The sequence below is a fragment of the Crinia signifera genome, chromosome 6, assembly GCF_055691185.1.
Source record: "Crinia signifera chromosome 6, ASM5569118v1, whole genome shotgun sequence".
NCBI lineage: Eukaryota > Metazoa > Chordata > Amphibia > Anura > Myobatrachidae > Crinia > Crinia signifera.
This window is the reverse complement of record NC_139222.1, coordinates 16,905,536-16,926,426: the sequence shown is the minus strand read 5'-3', so window position 1 is coordinate 16,926,426 and position 20,891 is coordinate 16,905,536. Positions and strand designations below refer to the sequence as shown.

Genomic DNA, 20,891 nt, shown 5'->3' with positions numbered 1-20,891 from the left:
TAATCTGATGGGACTGCCATGCTATGGAATTCTATCCTTACGCATCCCTCCTATTATCCCTATAGATTGTAAGCTTGCCAGCAGGGCCCTCCTACCTCTATGTCGGTTTGTATCTACCCAGTTTGTTTAATCACTGTTGTCTCCAATTGTAAAGCGCAACGGAATGTGCTGCACTATATAAGATGCTGTAACGGAATGTGCTACGCTATATAAGAAACGGTCCTGGCCCATTCTTGTCGGTTCCAGTTACGCATCATTGTTCGCATCAGGCCTTTTCTTTCAGAGTGCAACTAAGCTGATCGTCCACTCATTGGTCATCTCACGGCTCGACTACTGCAATGCTATTCTCACCGGCCTCGCTCGCTCCCAACTGGCTCCTCCAATCTGTCCTCAACTCCGCAGCCAGGCTTATCTTCCTCTCCCACCGCTCCCCTTCAACAAAATCTGCACTGGCTTCCATTCCCCTACAGAATCCTCTTCAAACACCTCACGCTCACATACAGGGCCATCTCTAATTCCATTGCTCCATATATCTCTAACCTCATCTCCATTCATACACCCTCCCGCCCTCTACGGTCAGCCGACGACTGTCGTCTCTCCTCCACCCTGATCACTGCTTCCCATGCTAGAGTACAGGACTTTGCCCGTGCTGCACCCCTTCAGTGGAACGCACTCCCTCGCTCCATTAGACTCTCCCCGACCTTGCGAAGCTTCAAACGGGCACTGAAAACTCACCTATTCATCAAAGCGTACCCTTCCGCTGCATAAACTAGACAATAAACAAAAAGAGAAAGGACTGTTGTTTAGGGAGCGCACTTAGACAAAAAAATGTTCACATAAAATTTTACTTTTAATAAGTCATATTAAAAAATCCCATTATATGACATGATGGGAAGCCGCAGTGAATTTTAAAGAGGTTAAAATCACACATACAGACATATAAACACACAAATGGTGTTTTTAGTGATAAAGAATTTAAGGAAAAGGTGATCCTAAAATGATCTTGCACTGAAAGATGTCAGTTTTCTTAATTAAGCAGATTTTCAACGTATGAAAGAGAAATAATTTATTATCCAGAAGATGTTTTTATTGTATAAATACTTCTGACAATAAAAATTCTTGTGTTACTCAAGGTGTGTTTTACTGTTTATTCACTGATACTCTTATTCAACGCCTCCTAATCCACTGGAGGACCATGGGCACTTTTATGTACAAGGCCCAGGAATATAATTCTCCCCTGTGATCATTACAAATACCACCAGATGTGATGCAGTCACCTGGGTTTGAAACCAGGTGATCTTTAGTAAATTCAGGTACAATTATTATTCTTGTCCGGTAAGTATTCTATAAATATAGTAAGGATGCTTCCAGCTGTATGTCAGATTGAATGCTTTTTCAGCAAGGATACTATCTCTTATTTGCAAGCAGAAACTGACACTGGGTTGCTTCCTGATCAGTGTATTGTACACAGAAACAATTGGGTATATTAATAGAGTATTATATGCTGTGTTCAGATAAACCATACTTGCCTACCCTCCCGGAATGGCCGGAAGCCTCCCGGAAATCGGGACCTTCTCCCGGCCCCCCGGGAAGGTGGGCAAGTCTCCCGCATTATGGGATTTGCCCAGCTCCCCCCTTGCCCGCTGGTTAAAATTACATTAAATCTCGGGTCCGCGGGGAGGGGGCGGGGCTTAAATGACACGATCGCGGCATTTAAGCCCCGCCCCCTCTCCGCGGCCTGCGAATCACGGAGGTTTCCGTCGTAGGGGGCGGGGCCAAGTGATGTCAGCCTTGCTCCCGCCCCCCTGATGTGTTGCCTCTCCGGGCTTCTCCCGGAGAGGCGAAGATAAAAGTAGGCAAGTGTGAGATAAACTAGCCCTGAGGCTTCTTCGCCAACCCCTTGCCTGCTTACATCCTGCCATCTAACCACCACCCACTCGCTTGCACCTCATGTAATCTGTCTGTCTCCCCTTCCTGCTCCTCCGAGTAGGGCCCTCTTCCCTCCTGTTGTCAAAGCCCTCTTCTCTTCACATGTCACTCACAGCTCTCCTATACTCCAACACTCAGTGACCATCTTTGTCCATATACTCATCTCCATCATTGGCTACAAGCACATTGGTCAAGCCCTCACTACTTATATTTAAGCTGTAATGTGTATTGAACTGTGGCGCTCTTTACTTGTACTCTATTTTTATTATTTATTCAAGTTTTGTCTCCCTGTACTGTTGCAATGTACGGCGCTGCGAAACACTTGTGGCACCCTATAATTTAAAATTATAATATAATGTGTATCATGGGGTCACCAGTGTCTAGTCTGACCAGGCAAAGGATCAACATGGAAAACGTGACACATTAAACGGTCAGAATGAGTTTTTCACGTTTTCTTGTATGAATGGTAACACATGATCACATGACGCACCCTTAGTGTAACACTTCCCTCCCCATCCTTCTGGTCATGTGACTCTGCTGCCCAATCACTTGGCACTTCACCGTTTCCGAGTCCATGTGGATAGTGACGTACAAATAAAAACTAATATATATCACGTAAAAACCCATGTCAGCCTTTTTGTGTCGACCATAGTCATGTGAGCCTTTTGCGTGTGTCGACCCTTTGTCTATGTTTACCTTCTCCATGGCAACCTACTGACTGTGGAACCTAGACACTGCCGGCCTATAATCCCGATCCTGTGAGAATCAGGACATAGTTACATGGTCAGCAGCATAATGGCGTACAAGGAATGCCGACACAGTAATAATGTTATTTATCTGTATAAGTGACGCTTTCCCCTCTATGCCGACATATCCTACCAAACCCACTGAGACCGCCCATCTCCTCCATTCATTAGTCCGGCACACGGGACTGGGATCAGAGACCTATGTACCTGGTGGGTGGGGTCACTGAGCAGGGTACAGCAGATGGAGCAGACTTTGGTGTCCTGCTGTGTAGATGAAGGGGGCTGTGGTATTGTCCTGTTTTGCAGATGGATTAGGAAGGGGTGTCCTGGTTTACATGCAGATCAACACCAGGTGTCCTGTTATACAGGGGGTGCAGCCTGTGATGTGCTGTTATGCAGATGGAGCAGACTGTGACATACTGTTCTACAGGTGGAGCAGGAATGGGTGTCCTGTTCTGCACATGTAGAGGGCTTTGGTATTCTCCTGTAATACAGGCAGAGCAGACTCTGGTGTAATGTATTAATACCAGTGGATCGGACTGGTCTCATTCCTAAATACAATAATAACTATTTATGGTCTCCTTATTATTAGAGATCCATAGTCTGGAATATTGCATTCCATCCTGCACAATGACAGGATCTGTAACGCTATGGGAGAAGGGAGATGTGTTTTATGTTTGCTGGATTTCTGTAATATTCTGAATTTTATATATATTTTTTCAATTAGGGGGAAGATCTGTGTGATAATATGTGGGACGATACAGAGGGAAAAGAAGAAACGGATGTGAGGGGGGACCAGCAGTGTAAGGAGGAGGAAATCCCTACAGATACCAGCACAGGTGAGTAATAATCACTTATTACAGAGAGTCACATATTCTCCTTGTTATGTCACTACAGCAGCCTCTTATCCTGCACCCTCCTCTGTCACTACAGCAGCCTCTTATCCTGCACCCTCCTCTGTCACTACAGCGGCCTCTTATCCCGCACCCTCCTCTGTCACTACAGCGGCCTCTTATCCCGCACCCTCCTCTGTCACTACAGCAGCCTCTTATCCCGCACCCTCCTCTGTCACTACAGCAGCCTCTTATCCCGCACCCTCCTCTGTCACTACAGCCGCCTCTTATCCCGCACCCTCCTCTGTCACTACAGCGGCCTCTTATCCTGCACCCTCCTCTGTCACTACAGCAGCCTCTTATCCCGCACCCTCCTCTGTCACTACAGCAGCCTCTTATCCTGCCCCCTCCTCTGCCACTACAGCAGCCTCTTATCCCGCACCCTCCTCTGTCACTACAGCGGCCTCTTATCCCGCACCCTCCTCTGTCACTACAGCGGCCTCTTATCCCGCACCCTCCTCTGTCACTACAGCGGCCTCTTATCCCGCACCCTCCTCTGTCACTACAGCGGCCTCTTATCCCGCACCCTCCTCTGTCACTACAGCGGCCTCTTATCCCGCACCCTCCTCTGTCACTACAGCGGCCTCTTATCCCGCACCCTCCTCTGTCACTACAGCGGCCTCTTATCCTACACCCTCCTCTGTCACTGCAGCAGCCTCTTATCCCGCACCCTCCTCTTTCACTACAGCAGCCTCTTATCCCGCACCCTCCTCTCACTACAGCAGCCTCTTATCCCGCACCCTCCTCTGTCACTACAGCGGCATCTTATCCTGCACCCTCTCTGCCACTACAGCAGCCTCTTATCCTGCACCCTCCTCTGTCAGTACAGACTAATGTGGAGACTGGATCTGCCCAGTGGGGGAGTCAGGAGCCATCAGCCCCTGTTATACTACTGCTCTCCCCCTCACATCATGTCACTGTGTGTTACCAGCCCAGAGATCTGACCAGTCTCCTCCCCGCACTCTCTGGTGCATCTCATACATCAGGAGCCATCAGCCCCTATTATACTCCTGCTCTCCCCCTCACATTATGTCACTGTGTTACCAGCCCAGAGATCTGACCAGTCTCCTCCCCACACTCTCTGGTGCATCTCATACATCAGGAGCCATAAGCCCCTATTATACTCCTGCTCTCCCCCTCACATTATGTCACTGTGTGTTACCAGCCCAGAGATCTGACCAGTCTCCTCCCCGCACTCTCTGGTGTATCTCATACATCAGGAGCCATCAGCCCCTATTATACTCCTGCTCTCCCGTCACATCATGTCACTGTGTGTTACCAGCCCAGAGATCTGACCAGTCTCCTCCCCACACTCTCTGGAGTATCTCATACATCAGGAGCCATCAGCCCCTATTATACTCCTGCTCTTCCCCTCACATCATGTTACTGTGTGTTACCAGCCCAGAGATCTGACCAGTCTCCTCCCCACACTCTCTGGTGTATCTCATACATCAGGAGCCATCAGCCCCTATTATACTCCTGCTCTCCCCCTCACATCATGTCACTGTGTGTTACCAGCCCAGAGATCTGACCAGTCTCCTTCCCACACTCTCTGGTGCATCTCATACATCAGGATCCATCAGCCCCTATTATACTCCTGCTCTCTCCCTCACATCATGTCAGTGTGTGTTACCAGCCCAGAGATCTGACCAGTCTCCCCCCCTCACACTCTGGTGTATCTCATACATCATGAGCCATCAGCCCCTATTATACTCCTGCTCTCCCCCTCACATCATGTCACTGTGTTACCAGCCCAGAGATCTGACCAGTCTCCTCCCCACACTCTCTGATGTATCTCATACATCAGGAGCCATCAGCCCCTATTATACTCCTGCTCTCCCCCTCACATCATGTCACTGTGTGTTACCAGCCCAGAGATCTGACCAGTCTCCTCCCCACACTCTCTGGTGCATCTCATACATCAGGAGCCATCAGCCCCTATTATACTCCTGCTCTCCCCCTCGCATCATGTCATAGGATAACATGGCAGCATGAATTCACACAACGTTTCGGCCTATCCGGACTATCATCAGGGGTCACAGCCAAAGCAGCATTTACAATAAAGCAGATAGATGATCTACAGGGATCCAGCAGCTGCCAAACCTCTCTAAGCAGCTCCCTAATATACCCACAGGGCTGTCACAATAAAAGGTGCCAACAGGGCTATTTTTCAGCAGGCTCCAGCAGGAACTGAGGCCCTTATTCTAGTTCACTCTTTTTGACAAAATCCTTCTTAGATGGACAAAACCATGTGCACTGCAGGGGGGGGGGGGGCAGATTTAAAATGTGCAGAGAGAATTAGATTTGGGTGAGTCATTTTGTTTCTGTGCAGGGTAAATACTGACTACTTTATTTTTACACTGCAATATACATCGCACTTTGAAGTAAAACCCCACCCAAATCTATTTCTCTCTGCACAAGTAACATCTGCCCCACCTGCAGTGCACATGGTTTTGTCCATCTAAGAAGGATTTTGTCAGAAAGAGTGAACTAGAATAAGGGCCTCAGTTCCTGCTGGAGCCTGCTGAAAAATAGCCCTGGGTACCAAAATAGCTGACCAATCACCACCCTGGAACACACGTAAGTCATTTCCGGGTGCATTACATAACGAGTAGCGACGTACTGGCGCCGCATCACTTCCGCATTAACGGACATAACACCATGGAACGCACACACAGGAATTCCACATTCCAAATTCATTAAAGGGGATCCCGACCTTGGATTGGACACTGAAGCAGGCATGTGGCCCTATACATAGACCCATAATAATCTATTACTTACTAGAAACTGTGGGCATAGTAGGAAGCTGCTGCACGAGTAATAGTTACTAATTCACACTAATATATATATATTTATACACATATATGCCCCAATGGCCTTGTCCTTGTGGACAGGCCACATACTTGACCTAATTAACCTTTGTGGTTTTAGCAAACCGCTAAGTTTTCACATAGATTTAGAATGTGGATTTCTTCCCCGTTCTAACTGTACATGAGCTCAGCTTTGAGTGACAGTTCAATGTGGTTAAGCCAATCTGGGGAGCGCAGTATACGTGTCATTCCCTGATTGGGTGCTGTAAGTGACAGTAGTCATACGGGGACCCGGCATTTGGCAGAAGGGAGTCCAGGTGAATACATGGATTCCCTTCAGTACACGCGGACCGGATTTTGCATTTTGTTTTTTATGTAACCTCTGTATAACTACATGGACCGAAGAGGACCGATCCTTTCTAGATTTAGGGGAGTTATTTTAACAGGTCTTCTAATGGATTGTAATTGACAAGTGGATGGAATGGCCATGTTTTACCATAGGTCAGTATGTGTGTGAGTGTGTATGAATGTTAGTTATACTGTCACGGTGTACAGTAGGTGTTTGTGTCTTCATTTGAATATTTGTTTGGCTGTAGAACTAGAAGTGCCAGTGGGTCCGTTAATGTTCCATGTGCTGTGGAACCATGTTGAGTTTTGTTGTTCACATCGCCCACAGAAGTAGTGCCCCTTAAACATAAAGCCCACAGAGGTGCCACTTAAACACCAGTTGTCCGCAGTCGTGTCCATTACACATAAAGTCCACAGTAGTAGTGCATCTTATACACACAACACTCATGGTTGCACTAACGCAAAAGAGAAATAAAAAGGTGAGAGGAAAAGTGAGTTGTGAGAGGGTACAGGGGAAAATGGGTGTTGTTGGAAAATGGTTGACTATGGATGCAGTGTAGATATGATAGATGTGGTACAAGGAGATAATGATTGGGGGGAGACAGACATTTGCTGGACAGAGAGAGAGGGTAGGAGATCAATATTGGGTAGAGAAAATATGGGAAGGCCAATTGTGTGTATATAAGGAGTAGGGCAGCCAGATTTTTGGCAGAGAAAGGGAAAGCAACTATATTCTGGGCAGAAAGAGGTGGCAGTAAGATGCTGGGAAGAAAGGGGAGAGTGCAGATGACGGGCAGAGAGAGGGGGGATAGATGCTGGGCAGAGAGAGGTGGAGGAATACAGATGCTGGCCAGAGAGAGGGAGAGGAGGACAGATGCTGGGCAAAGAGAGCTGGCAAAGACAGGAGGAGGACAGGCGCTGGAGGGAGGGGGGAGGAGGAGGAAAGGTGCTGGACGGAGGGGAGAGGAGGAGGACAGGCGCTGGACTGAGGCAGGAGGAGGAGGACAGGCACTGGACTCATGCAAGAGGAGGACAGGCGCTGGACTGAGGCAGGAGGAGGAGGACAGGCGCTGGACTGAGGCAGGAGGAGGAGGAGGACAGGCGCTGGACTGAGGCAGGAGGAGGAGGAGGACAGGCGCTGGACTGAGGCAGGAGGAGGAGGAGGACAGGCGCTGGACTGAGGCAGGAGGAGGAGGACAGGCGCTGGACTGAGGCAGGAGGAGGAGTAGGACAAGCGCTGGACTGAGGCAGGAGGAGGAGGAGGACAGGCGCTGGACTGAGGCAGGAGGAGGAGGACAGGCGCGGGACGGAGGCAGGAGGAGGAGGACAGGCGCGGGACGGAGGCAGGAGGAGGAGGACAGGCGCGGGACGGAGGCAGGAGGAGGAGGACAGGCGCGGGACGGAGGCAGGAGGAGAAGGACAGGCGCGGGACGGAGGCAGGAGGAGGAGGACAGGCGCGGGACGGAGGCAGGAGGAGGAGGACAGGCGCGGGACGGAGGCAGGAGGAGGAGGACAGGCGCAGGACGGAGGCAGGAGGAGGAGGACAGGCGCGGGACGGAGGCAGGAGGAGGACAGGCGCGGGACAGAGGTAGGAGGAGGACAGGCGCGGGACGGAGGCAGGAGGAGGACAGGCGCGGGACGGAGGCAGGAGGAGGACAGGCGCGGGACGGAGGCAGGAGGAGGACAGGCGCGGGACGGAGGCAGGAGGAGGACAGGCGCGGGACAGAGGCAGGAGGAGGACAGGCGCGGGACGGAGGCAGGAGGAGGACAGGCGCTGGACGGAGGCAGGAGGAGGAGAAGGACAGGCGCTGGACAGAGAGGGGTGGCAGTAAGATGCTGATCAGAAATACGGAGTACAGATGCTGGGCAGCGAGAGGGGGAGGAGAGATGCTGGGCAGAGAGAGGGGGCAGAGAAGCATGTGACAGGTTCCTCCAATCAGGGACTCTTCTAATCAGCATATGCCAAGCTCCTCCAATCACAGCTTGGCACATGCTCTACTGACCCTGATGTTGAAATCAGGGTTTTGGGGCTGAGCACCGCAGTAAGGAAGGGGCAGGGACATCTTACTGCTACTCTTTGTGTCATGTAAGCCTTCCCACCCCTCTGGTGCTGCTGCCTGTCATACACTGTGAAAGGTGGACCAGATTTGTGCCCCAGCTACCACCCTTCACGAGGTGGTCCTCGACTTCCCTCATGTAGAGGTTCACATAGCTGGGCGCAAATCTGGTACCCATGGCCGTCCCCATAGTTTGTAATAATTAAATATTAAATAATTGTGACTAAGAATAAAAGTGATGAAATCCAAAATAAATTGATTGTGTTCCACACTGAGGTCCCCATCCAGATCTAATATTTTCTTTATAGCCACCACCCCTAGTTGGGGAATGTTGAAATAGAGCTGGGGTAGCCAACCCTAGTCCTCGAGAGCTACCAACAGTGCATGTTTTGCAGGTCTCCTCACAGAATCACAAGTGAGCTAATTAGCTCCATCTGTGTATCTTTTAAAATGTGTCAGTGATTAATGAGTGCAGCTGTGCAGCAGCTAGGTTGTCTGGAAAATGTGAACTGTTGGTAGCTCTCGAGGGCTAGGGTTGGCTACCACTGACATAGAGGCTTTGCACATCTAAAGTCATAAAGGAATGAGTCTTTCCATTTTATTCCTCTGACCAAATTAAGCAAGTGTGTTGTATCCTTAATGTAAGACCTCAGTGCGGACACCCGTGGTTGTAGATAAGTGTCAACATAATGGGATAAATTGGAAGAAAGAGAGCCTACACCAGAAATAATAGGGCACCCGAGGGGGGGTGACGTGAGGGATTTGTGAATTTTCGGAAGGTGATAGTATACTGGGGTGACTGGATCAGGGGTGTAACTAACTATTTTGCCCCCCCCCCCCCCGCCGCACGTTTTTTCGGCACCCCCGCACACACCTAACCTGCCCCCCACCTTCTTACCCGTACCTGCACCCGCGGTCTGCGTCTCGCCCGGCTCTCTGCCGGGACCTTCCTGGCCGGGTCCTGCTGCTACAATGAAAACTCACTCTTAGAAAATGGCTGCCTCCATACTGCAGACAGAAAACTGTCTGCAGTATGGGGGCAGCCATTTTCTAATTGTCAGTTTTCATTGCAGCAGGAGCCGGCTGGGACCGGGACGGTCAGGCAGGTCCCGGCAGAGAGCCAGGCGAGACGCAGACCATGGGTAACTATAGCCCCGCAGCCCCCTGGCGGCGCCCCCAATTTCTCTGCCCCCCGCCACCGCGGGGGCTGCAAGGCTATAGTTACGCCACTGGACTGGATGCTCAACATAAAGAAAACGAAATTAGTCTTTAGAAAAGATATTAATTATCAGTGCCTTATCAAGTAAAGACTTCAATTCCGTGATGAATGTTGGGGTGGGGTCCATAGTTAATTGTTGGTATACATTAACATCCTATAACTGTCTCAATGCTTCATGCACATAGGCCCTTATTCAGATGTGATCGCAGTACAAATTTGTTCTCAAAATGGACAAAACCATGTGCACTGCAGGTGGGGCAGATGTAACATGTGCAGAGAGAGTTAGATTTGGAGGAGTTATTTTGTTTCTGTGCAGGGTAAATACTGGCTGCATTATTTTGACACTGCAATTTACATTTCAGATTCAAGACACCCCACCCAAATGTAACTCTCTCTGCGCATGTTACATCTGCCCCACCTGCAGTGCACATGACAAGTCATTAAGTATCCCTTTTTCTTGTCTAGGCAGGTTATTTTTTATTTTTACAAGATTTTGTACATAATGATTTAAACTCATTGAGGGTAGTTTTATAAAAAAAAACTCTCTATACAGTATGTGTCCCCTTACATATATTGGGGAAAAAGTCAGTTCTGGTGATAGATTTTCATCCAGAGACATAAAAGCTGACTATGGTCATTGCTGTCCAAAAATATTGGGAACGAGGTTTCCTGTGTTTGGTCTAATTTCTTAAGCTGCTTTCACAACAGCATTGACCCGGTAATTTTAAACGTTTAAAAAAATGGGTCAGACAGCCTTAACCCCTTTCACTCTTCTCTCTGCGCATGTTAAACGGTATATTACCCGTTTAACCCCTTCAGTGTCAATCCCGAGAATTTTCCGGGCTGTGCCTCAGTGCCCAGTCTGGCAAGCCCGGAAAATTCTCGGGATTGCCACTGTTTGGAGCCTCCCTCCCCTCTGTGGCGCCACCTCCTCCTCTCCCCTCCGGGTTTACTATTGAAGTCCCCGCAGCCGGCTTATGACAAGCCGGCTGCCGGGGACAGCGGCGCGGGTGGCGCAGGTCCGGGCAGCCACTGATTGCCAGTGCAGCGGCACTGCCCAGACCCAGGGAAGTAGTGGTGGTTTTTTTTTTTTTTTTTTTTTTTTTTTTTAAGGGAGCGCTCCCCATAAAAAACTCGCCCAGTGGGGAGCGCTCCCAAAAAAAAAAGCCACCACTGAAGGGGTTAAGTGCGGTCTGAAAGGGGTATTACCGTTTCAATGCCGTTTTGTCCCATCACTTTTTTAAACGTGTAGGATCCTGCTTTTAACACGTTTCAAAATACCGGTATTCTGTAACCGGTAAATTGACAATGGAGCTTTCACACTGCAGCTGTACCCGTTCTAAAACGGTAAAAAAAACGGCAATATACCGTGATTAAGCTGCAATGTGAAAGGGGTATTAATGGCAAAATACTTTTGTCTCACAAACCTGTTTTAATTCTTCAAATAAATTAAAAATGTTAGTAGGGGTAGAGGGAGAGAATTGATGACGAAAATGTGCGAATTTAAGGAAATGTGCGATTTTTTGTTCTTAAATGTAAAAAAAAATAGCGTGGGGTCCCCCCTCCTGAGCATAACCAGCCCCGGCCTCATTGAGCCGGGGCTGGCTCCAAAAATACGGAGGACAAAAGCATAGGGGTCCCCCGTATTTCTGAAACCAGCCCCGGACTCTTGGACCGGTCCTGGTTCCAAAAATACGGGGGGAAAAAAATCTGGGGGTCCCCCGTATTTTGAAACCAGCACCGGGCTCCAACAGCCCTCGGTGTCATGCCACAGCCGGGGGACACTTTTTATATAAGGTCCCCCGGCCGAAACATGAGCACCGTGGCTGGTCAGCCTTGGACGGGGTACCTGGAGGAGTGGGGACCCCCCATAAAGGGGTCCCCCCCCAGGCTTCACCCGTCCAGGGCTGAAGCCCGGGGCTGTCACCGGCGTCCGTGGCCAGTGGACGCTGGCCTGATAGGGTTAAATCTTCCATACATAACGTTGCTTGATACAGGAGAACTACAAGTGCCAACAGACCTCCCCTGCATGCTGGGACTTGGAGAACCACAAGTCCCAGCATGCGGGGCATTAATGGGCCCGCTGGGACTTGTAGTCCACCTGTAAAAAGAATGTTAAAAGAAAACACACACACAGAGAAGTAAAACTTTATTACATACACATCCACACACCTCACTTTTACACCCACATACTCACCGATCCAGGATCCAGCGCTGTCCTCTTCACAGCCGGCTCCCCCTGCACTGACAGCGGGGAGAACCGGCTCTCTCCGATGCTGCTAACAGCCTCTGTAGCGCTGTCCCAGCGCTACAGAGGCTGAGAGCGTCTTTGGCTCAGCCAATCAGCTTGTGATGTCGGTCTCGTTCTGCCGAGATACCCTGCTCAATGCTGTCGGGGAAGACAGCATTGAATAGGGCCCGGCGGGCATCTCCCCCACGGGGAATATCCCTCTAAATCAGGGCTGGGCAACACCGGCCCTCCAGATGTTGCTGAACTACACATCCCAGCATGCCTTGCATCAGTTTCAGCATGGCCACATAGCAAAACTAATGCAAAGCATCCTGGGATGTGTAGTTCATTAACATCTGGAGGGCCGGTGTTGCCCAGCCCTGCCCTAAATTATACGTGTGAAAGAGGAGATATGGTTAAATACATACGTACTAAATGAAAAATATTCTAAATAACATATTAACCCACTCTTTTAAATAAACATTTATATTGTGTAATATCGTGGAATTTTTTAACCTAACGTAACCAGTGCTTTACTGTAATTTTTGATAGTTTAGATAATTAACTAAACAAATAATTAAATAGAGAAATACTTACATAGTAAAATACAAAACCCTTCTAAATAACACATTTACTCACTCCTTACATATTCTTTTATATAGTGTTTTATCAAAATCCTAACCAAAAAGTGACACATCCCGTGCTATATTTTAGGGTAGGTGCACAAATCATACTCCCAATTTAAAATATTGCAATAAAATTTTGCAATTTTAGCGAGGTTCTTCGCTTATTTATGGCTACAAGTAACGGCTTGCCCACCGCGTCCAGGTGACCTCATTAGTCGGGCAAGTCCCTAACATTTTGGGGGGTACAAATCTAGGGCACATGGCACCCCAAAACGGTGCAGCCGAGTGACCCCAGGGCAACACAAGACTGAAAGAAATATATAGTGAAACAAATTGAGGATAGGTTAGTGAGAGCGGCTGCTAAAAATAGCAGGGGTAGGTAAGTGAGAGGTAAAAAAATGAGCGATAAAGTAGTGAGAGGTGAAGTAGTGAGAGGTGAAGGTGAGAAATGAATTACATTGAAATAAAACACACAATAGGGATGAAAGTGAATATGAGAATAAGTGTTCATTTGTGTTGCTCCTGAGGCCAAACAGCCACACCAGTCCAGGGGGAGCCACAACCCAGAAATGCACCCCCCCCCCCTCATCTGATAATCCACTATACATTTGTGCAGGTCTCACCTTGCTCTGCATGCAGTCTAAGAAATGTCAGGAACCTAATTAAAACCAATATATAGGACAGGTGGGCATGGGTGCTACCACCAGGCGCAGAAGGGGTCTCTGGCCTTCTAATGTGTATGGAAATACACGGCATTAGATATACAGGGGTGGGGTCCTGGGGTGCACACCAATTGAGAGGTGCGACCCGGTGGAGACCTGCATACAAAGTCAAAGGTGCAGGTGCACAAATCATACTTCGATTTGTGCACCTGCACCTTTGACTTTGTATGCAGTTCTACTGAAAGGTCTCTGCCGGGTCGCACCTCTCAATTGGTGTGCACCCCAGGACCCCACCCCTGTATATATTTTAGGGTAGTTTGAGTAGAACCACCCACCCCATGTACGATAGATCGTCTGGCTAAGTGGACATGCTTTCCATGTTCTAATGTGCAATTGACTAAATTAACCCACTCCTTAACCCCTTCCCGACATTTGACGTACATTTACGTCATGGTCGGGGTGTAATTTTGACTCTGCTGCCCCCTAGTGTCCAAAAAAAATAAAAGGAGTTTGAAATAATGATTAAAACATAAAGTATACATATGATCTTTGTTAGTTATGAACTATTTTGAGTGGTATGATTATTTGTCTCACAAGCAGAAAATTTAACATTTTGCAAATTGCAAAATGTTTAATTTTTTTACGACATTTTGGTATTTTTCACAAAAAAAAAAAGACTGTATCGACCAAAATTTACCACTTACTTAAAGTACAATGTGTCACGAGAAAACAATCTCAAAATCACTGGGATAAGTAAAAGCAAAAAAAAGTTATCCCCACTTAAGTGATACATGTCAGATTTGAAAAAAAGGGCTCTGTCAGGAAGGCAAAAACAGGCTGTGTCGGTAAGGGGTTAATTGTAGGGTCCTTGTGCGCCATCCACATGCGTCCAATAGGAACCTTTGCTATTGAGCATACATTAATCGTTCGCTGTGATTATATATATTTGTATGTGTTTTTAGGTTGCACCCAATTACATGTGTAATTATAGAAAGAAAAATCCTCTTATTACATTTCTGATGTAAATGTCTCTGATTCAGTGTCATCGCCTGTGACAGCAGCGCCTCTGTATGTGACAGGGGTGTTACATTCTGTCACCTGTTAGTGTCTGACAGGAGTGGACTGGTTGGTAGTTTATCTCTCTCCAGTTTATCACTCTCCAACGCTTAGTACATCTGCCCCATTGTCTGATAGTGACATATATACAGTGTAATAGAGAGCAAGAGAATTAATCCGCACAGTCACCTGTGTATTTGTCAGATCACCCTATTAGTTATATTACCATTAATTCAGGTATCGATATATAGGGAGGTGCTTCCCAGGAATCCGTATGATTATACAAGCAAAGGAAGAAAATAATTCCTACAAGGGGCAATCTAAGCTGACAGATTCTCACTTATTCAGCATACATATTATGGATTGTTTTAAATGTCCGAAGAAAAATGAATTAAAACGTAACTTTTATTTATTATGCTGTTAAGAACTGCGAAATATTAAAAGATATATCACCTATATACCATGTACTCAGTCACTGCGTGTCTCCTACAGATGGGGCCAGTAACAGAGATACCCCAGAGAGATGTCCCCGTCCTCTGTATTCCCAGGATAATCACATATATACTATGTCCTCAGTCACTGCGTGTCTCCTACAGATGGGGCCAGTAACAGAGATACCCCAGAGAGATGTCCCCGTCCTCTGTATTCCCAGGATAATCACATATATACAATGTCCTCAGTCACTGCATGTCTCCTACAGATGGGCCCAGTAACAGGAATACCCCAGAGAGATGTCCCCGTCCTCTGTATTCCCAGGATAGTCACATATATACCATGTCCTCAGTCACTGCGTGTCTCCTACAGATGGGCCCAGTAACAGAGATACCCCAGAGAGATGTCACCGTCCTCTGTATTCCCAGGATAATCACATATATACCATGTCCTCAGTCACTGTGTGTCTCCTACAGATGGGGCCAGTAACAGAGATACCCCATAGAGATGTCCCCGGCCTCTGTATTCCCAGGATAATCACATATATACATTGTGCTCAGTCACTGTGTGTCTCCTACAGATGGGCCCAGTAACAGAGATACCCCAGAGAGATGTCCCCGTCCTCTGTATTCCCAGGATAATCACATATATACATTGTGCTCCGTCACTGTGTGTCTCCTACAGATGGGCCCAGTAACAGAGATACCCCAGAGAGATGTCCCCGTCCTCTGTATTCCCAGGATAATCACATATATACAGTGTCTTCAGTCACTGTGTGTCTCCTACAGATGGGCCCAGTAACAGAGATACCCCAGAGAGATGTCCCCGTCCTCTGTATTCCCAGGATAATCACATATATACCATGTCCTCAGTCACTGCGTGTCTCCTACAGATGGGCCCAGTAACAGAGATACCCCAGAGAGATGTCCCCGTCCTCTGTATTCCCAGGATAATCACATATATACAATGTCCTCAGTCACTGTGTGTCTCCTACAGATGGGACTAGTAACAGAGATACCCCAGAGAGATGTCCCTGTCCTCTGTATTCCCAGGATAATCACATATATACCATGTACTCAGTCACTGCGTGTCTCCTACAGATGGGGCCAGTAACAGAGATACACCAGAGAGATGTCCCCGTCCTCTGTATTCCCAGGATAATCACATATATACCATGTCCTCATTCACTGCGTGTCTCCTACAGATGGGACTAGTAACAGAGATACCCCAGAGAGATGTCCCTGTCCTCTGTATTCCCAGGATAATCACATATATACCATGTCCTCAGTCACTGTGTGTCTCCTACAGATGGGGCCAGTAACAGAGATACCCCAGAGAGATGTCCCCGTCCTCTGTATTCCCAGGATAATCACATATATACAATGTCCTCAGTCACTGCGTGTCTCCTACAGATGGGCCAGTAACAGAGATACCCCAGAGAGATGTCCCCGTCCTCTGTATTCCCAGGATAATCACATATATACCATGTCCTCAGTCACTGCGTGTCTCCTACAGATGGGCCCAGTAACAGATAACCCAGAGAGATGTCCCCGTCCTCTGTATTCCCAGGATAATCACATATATACCATGTCCTCAGTCACTGCGTGTCTCCTACAGATGGGCCAGTAACAGAGATACCCCAGAGAGATGTCCCCGTCCTCTGTATTCCCAGGATAATCACATATATACAATGTCCTCAGTCACTGTGTGTCTCCTACAGATGGGCCAGTAACAGAGAGATGTCCCCGTCCTCTGTATTCCCAGGATAATCACATATATACCATGTCCTCAGTCACTGCGTGTCTCCTACAGATGGGCCCAGTAACAGAGATACCCCAGAGAGATGTCCCCGTCCTCTGTATTCCCAGGATAATCACATATATACCATGTCCTCAGTCACTGCGTGTCTCCTACAGATGGAGCCAGTAACAGAGATACCCCAGAGAGATGTCCCCGTCCTCTGTATTCCCAGGATAATCACATATATACCATGTCCTCAGTCACTGCGTGTCTCCTACAGATGGGCCCAGTAACAGAGATACCCCAGAGAGATGTCCCCGTCCTCTGTATTCCCAGGATAATCACATATATACAATGTCCTCAGTCACTGCGTGTCTCCTACAGATGGGCCCAGTAACAGAGATACCCCAGAGAGATGTCCCCGTCCTCTGTATTCCCAGGATAATCACATATATACCATGTCCTCAGTCACTGCGTGTCTCCTACAGATGGCTCCAGTAACAGAGATACCCCAGAGAGATGTCCCCGCCCTCTGTATTCCCAGGATAATCACATATATACCATGTCCTCAGTCACTGCGTGTCTCCTACAGATGGGCCCAGTAACAGGAATACCCCAGAGAGATGTCCCCGTCCTCTGTATTCCCAGGATAATCACATATATACCATGTCCTCAGTCACTGTGTGTCTCCAACAGATGGGCCCAGTAACAGAGATACCCCAGAGAGATGTCCCCGTCCTCTGTATTCCCAGGATAATCACATATATACAATGTACTCAGTCACTGCGTGTCTCTTACAGATGGGGCCCAGTAACAGAGATACCCCAGAGAGATGTCCCCATCCTCTGTATTCCCAGGATAATCACATATATACCATGTCCTCAGTCACTGTGTGTCTCCTACAGATGGGGCCAGTAACAGAGATAACCCAGAGAGATGTCCCCGTCCTCTGTATCCCCAGGATAATCACATATATACCATGTCCTCAGTCACCGCGTGTCTCCTACAGATAGGCCCAGTAACAGGAATACCCCAGAGAGATGTCCCCTTCCTCTGTATTACCAGGATAATCACATATATACCATGTACTCAGTCACTGCGTGTGTCCTACAGATGGGCCCAGTAACACAGATACCCCAGAGAGATGTACCCGTCCTCTGTATCCCCAGGATAATCACATATATACCATGTCCTCAGTCACTGCGTGTCTCCTACAGATGGGCCCAGTAACAGGAATACCCCAGAGAGATGTCCCCTTCCTCTGTATTCCCAGGATAATCACATATATACCATGTACTCAGTCACTGTGTGTCTCCTACAGATGGGCCCAGTAACAGAGATACCCCAGAGAGATGTCCCCTTCCTCTGTATTCCCAGGATAATCACATATATACCATGTACTCAGTCACTGTGTGTCTCCTACAGATGGGCCCAGTAACAGAGATACCCCAGAGAGATGTCCCCGTCCTCTGTATTCCCAGGATAATCACATATATACCATGTCCTCAGTCACTGTGTGTCTCCTACAGATGGACCCAGTAACAGAGATACCCCAGAGAGATGTCCCCGTCCTCTGTATTCCCAGGATAATCACATATATACCATGTCCTCAGTCTCTGCGTGTCTCCTACAGATGGGCCCAGTAACAGAGATACCCCAGAGAGATGTCCCCGTCCTCTGTATTCCCAGGATAATCACATATATACCATGTCCTCAGTCACTGCGTGTCTCCTACAGATGGGCCCAGTAACAGAGATACCCCAGAGAGATGCCCCCGTCCTCTGTATTCCCAGGATAATCACATATATACCATGTCCTCAGTCACTGCGTGTCTCCTACAGATGGGCCCAGTAACAGAGATACCCCAGAGAGATGTCCCCGCCCTCTGTGTTCCCAGGATAATCACATATATACCATGTCCTCAGTCACTGCGTGTCTCCTACAGATGGGCCCAGTAACAGAGATACCCCAGAGAGATGCCCCCGTCCTCTGTATTCCCAGGATAATCACATATATACCATGTCCTCAGTCACTGTGTGTCTCCTACAGATGGGCCCAGTAACAGAGATACCCCAGAGAGATGTCCCCGCCCTCTGTGTTCCCAGGATAATCACATATATACCATGTCCTCAGTCTCTGCGTGTCTCCTACAGATGGGCCCAGTAACAGAGATACCCCAGAGAGATGTCCCCATCCTCTGTATTTCCAGCACTGTACAGAGGAGACTCACAGGACCCCACAGGAGGATCAGGTAGGTAGGTTATACCATAGTGAATTTTCACTACAAGATCTATAAAGAAGCTGTGTGTTTCTCATACACCAATATTTACTGTTGTTATTTAGAGTGGAGGCCTGGCTGATATTAAGGTAGAAGATACAGAGGGAGAAGAGACGGATGTGACTGATATTAAGGTAGAAGATACAGAGGGAGAAGAGACGGATGTGACTGATATTAAGGTAGAAGATACAGAAGGAGAAGAGACGGATGTGACTGATATTAAGGTAGAAGATACAGAAGGAGAAGAGACGGAGGTCCTAAGTGGTCAGCAGTGTAAGAAAGAGGAAATCCCTACAGATCTCAGCACAGGTGAGTAATAATCACTTATTACAGAGAGTCACATATTCTCCTCCTCTGTCACTACAGCAGCCTCTTATCCTGCACCCTCCTCTGTCACTACAGCGGCCTCTTATCCTGCACCCTCCTCTGTCACTACAGCAGCCTCTTATCCTGCACCCTCCTCTGTCACTACAGCAGCCTCTTATCCTACACCCTCCTCTGTCACTACAGCGGCCTCTTATCCTGCACCCTCCTCTGTTACTACAGCAGCCTCTTATCCTGCACCCTCCTCTGTCACTACAGCGGCCTCTTATCCTGCACCCTCCTCTGTCACTACAGCGGCCTCTTATCCCGCACCCTCCTCTGTCACTACAGCGGCCTCTTATCCCGCACCCTCCTCTGTCACTACAGCGGCCTCTTATCCCGCACCCTCCTCTGTCACTACAGCGGCCTCTTATCCCGCACCCTCCTCTGTCACTACAGCAGCCTCTTATCCTGCACCCTCCTCTGTCACTACAGCGGCCTCTTATCCCGCACCCTCCTCTGTCACTACAGCGGCCTCTTATCCTGCACCGTCCTCTGTCACTACAGCAGCCTCTTATCCTGCACCCTCCTCTGTCACTACAGCAGCCTCTTATCCTACACCCTCCTCTGTCACTACAGCGGCCTCTTATCCTGCACCCTCCTCTGTCACTACAGCGGCCTCTTATCCTGCACCCTCCTCTGTTACTACAGCGGCCTCTTATCCTGCACCCTCCTCTGTCACTACAGCGGCCTCTTATCCTGCACCCTCCTCTGTCACTACAGCGGCCTCTTATCCCGCACCCTCCTCTGTCACTACAGCGGCCTCTTATCCCGCACCCTCCTCTGTCACTACAGCGGCCTCTTATCCCGCACCCTCCTCTGTCACTACAGCGGCCTCTTATCCCGCACCCTCCTCTGTCACTACAGCGGCCTCTTATCCTGCACCCTCCTCTGTCACTACAGCGGCCTCTTATCCCGCACCCTCCTCTGTCACTACAGCAGCCTCTTATCCTGCACCCTCCTCTGTCACTACAGCAGCCTCTTATCCTGCACCCTCCTCTGTCACTACAGCGGCCTCTTATCCTGCACCCTCCTCTGTCACTACAGCAGCCTCTTATCCCGCACCCTCCTCTGTCACTACAGCAGCCTCTTATCCTGCACCCTCCTCTGTCACTACAGCGGCCTCTTATCCCGCACCCTCCTCTGTCACTACAGTGGCCTCTTATCCTACAGCCTCCTCTGTCACTACAGAAGCCTCTTATCCCGCACCCTCCTCTGTCACTACAGCGGCCTCTTATCCCGCACCCTCCTCTGTCACTACAGCGGCCTCTTATCCCTCACCCTCCTCTGTCACTACAGCAGCCTCTTATCCCGCACCCTCCTCTGTCACTACAGCGGCCTCTTATCCCGCACCCTCCTCTGTCACTACAGCGGCCTCTTATCCCGCACCCTCCTCTGTCACTGCAGCGGCCTCTTATCCCGCACCCTCCTCTGTCACTACAGCAGCCTCTTATCCTGCACCCTCCTCGGTCAGTACAGACTAATGAGGGGAATGTATCTGC

At 48.8% G+C, this 20,891-nt stretch overlaps 3 protein-coding genes across 8 annotated transcripts in view; 2 read left to right on the top strand and 1 right to left on the bottom strand.

Annotated features, from left to right (window-relative positions):
- Positions 1-20,891, bottom strand: part of LOC146010000 (uncharacterized) — a 475,993-nt gene that overhangs the window by 188,652 nt on the left and 266,450 nt on the right. The gene's annotated exons all lie outside the window — the stretch shown is intronic.
- The window catches only part of LOC146010056 (uncharacterized), a 260,220-nt gene that overhangs the window by 101,629 nt on the left and 137,700 nt on the right, over positions 1-20,891 (top strand). The gene's annotated exons all lie outside the window — the stretch shown is intronic.
- The window catches only part of LOC146010005 (uncharacterized), a 730,148-nt gene that overhangs the window by 612,054 nt on the left and 97,203 nt on the right, over positions 1-20,891 (top strand). The window contains exons 2-3 of one of the 4 annotated variants that reach the window (XM_083150759.1): positions 3,403-3,514; positions 18,902-18,999. The exons of the other annotated variants lie outside the window; for them this stretch is intronic. Of the exons in view, the coding sequence (XP_083006885.1) occupies positions 3,424-3,514; positions 18,902-18,999 (189 nt within the window). The 5' untranslated portion in view covers positions 3,403-3,423. The remainder of the gene's footprint in view (positions 1-3,402; positions 3,515-18,901; positions 19,000-20,891) is intronic. 4 annotated transcript variants of the gene reach the window in all.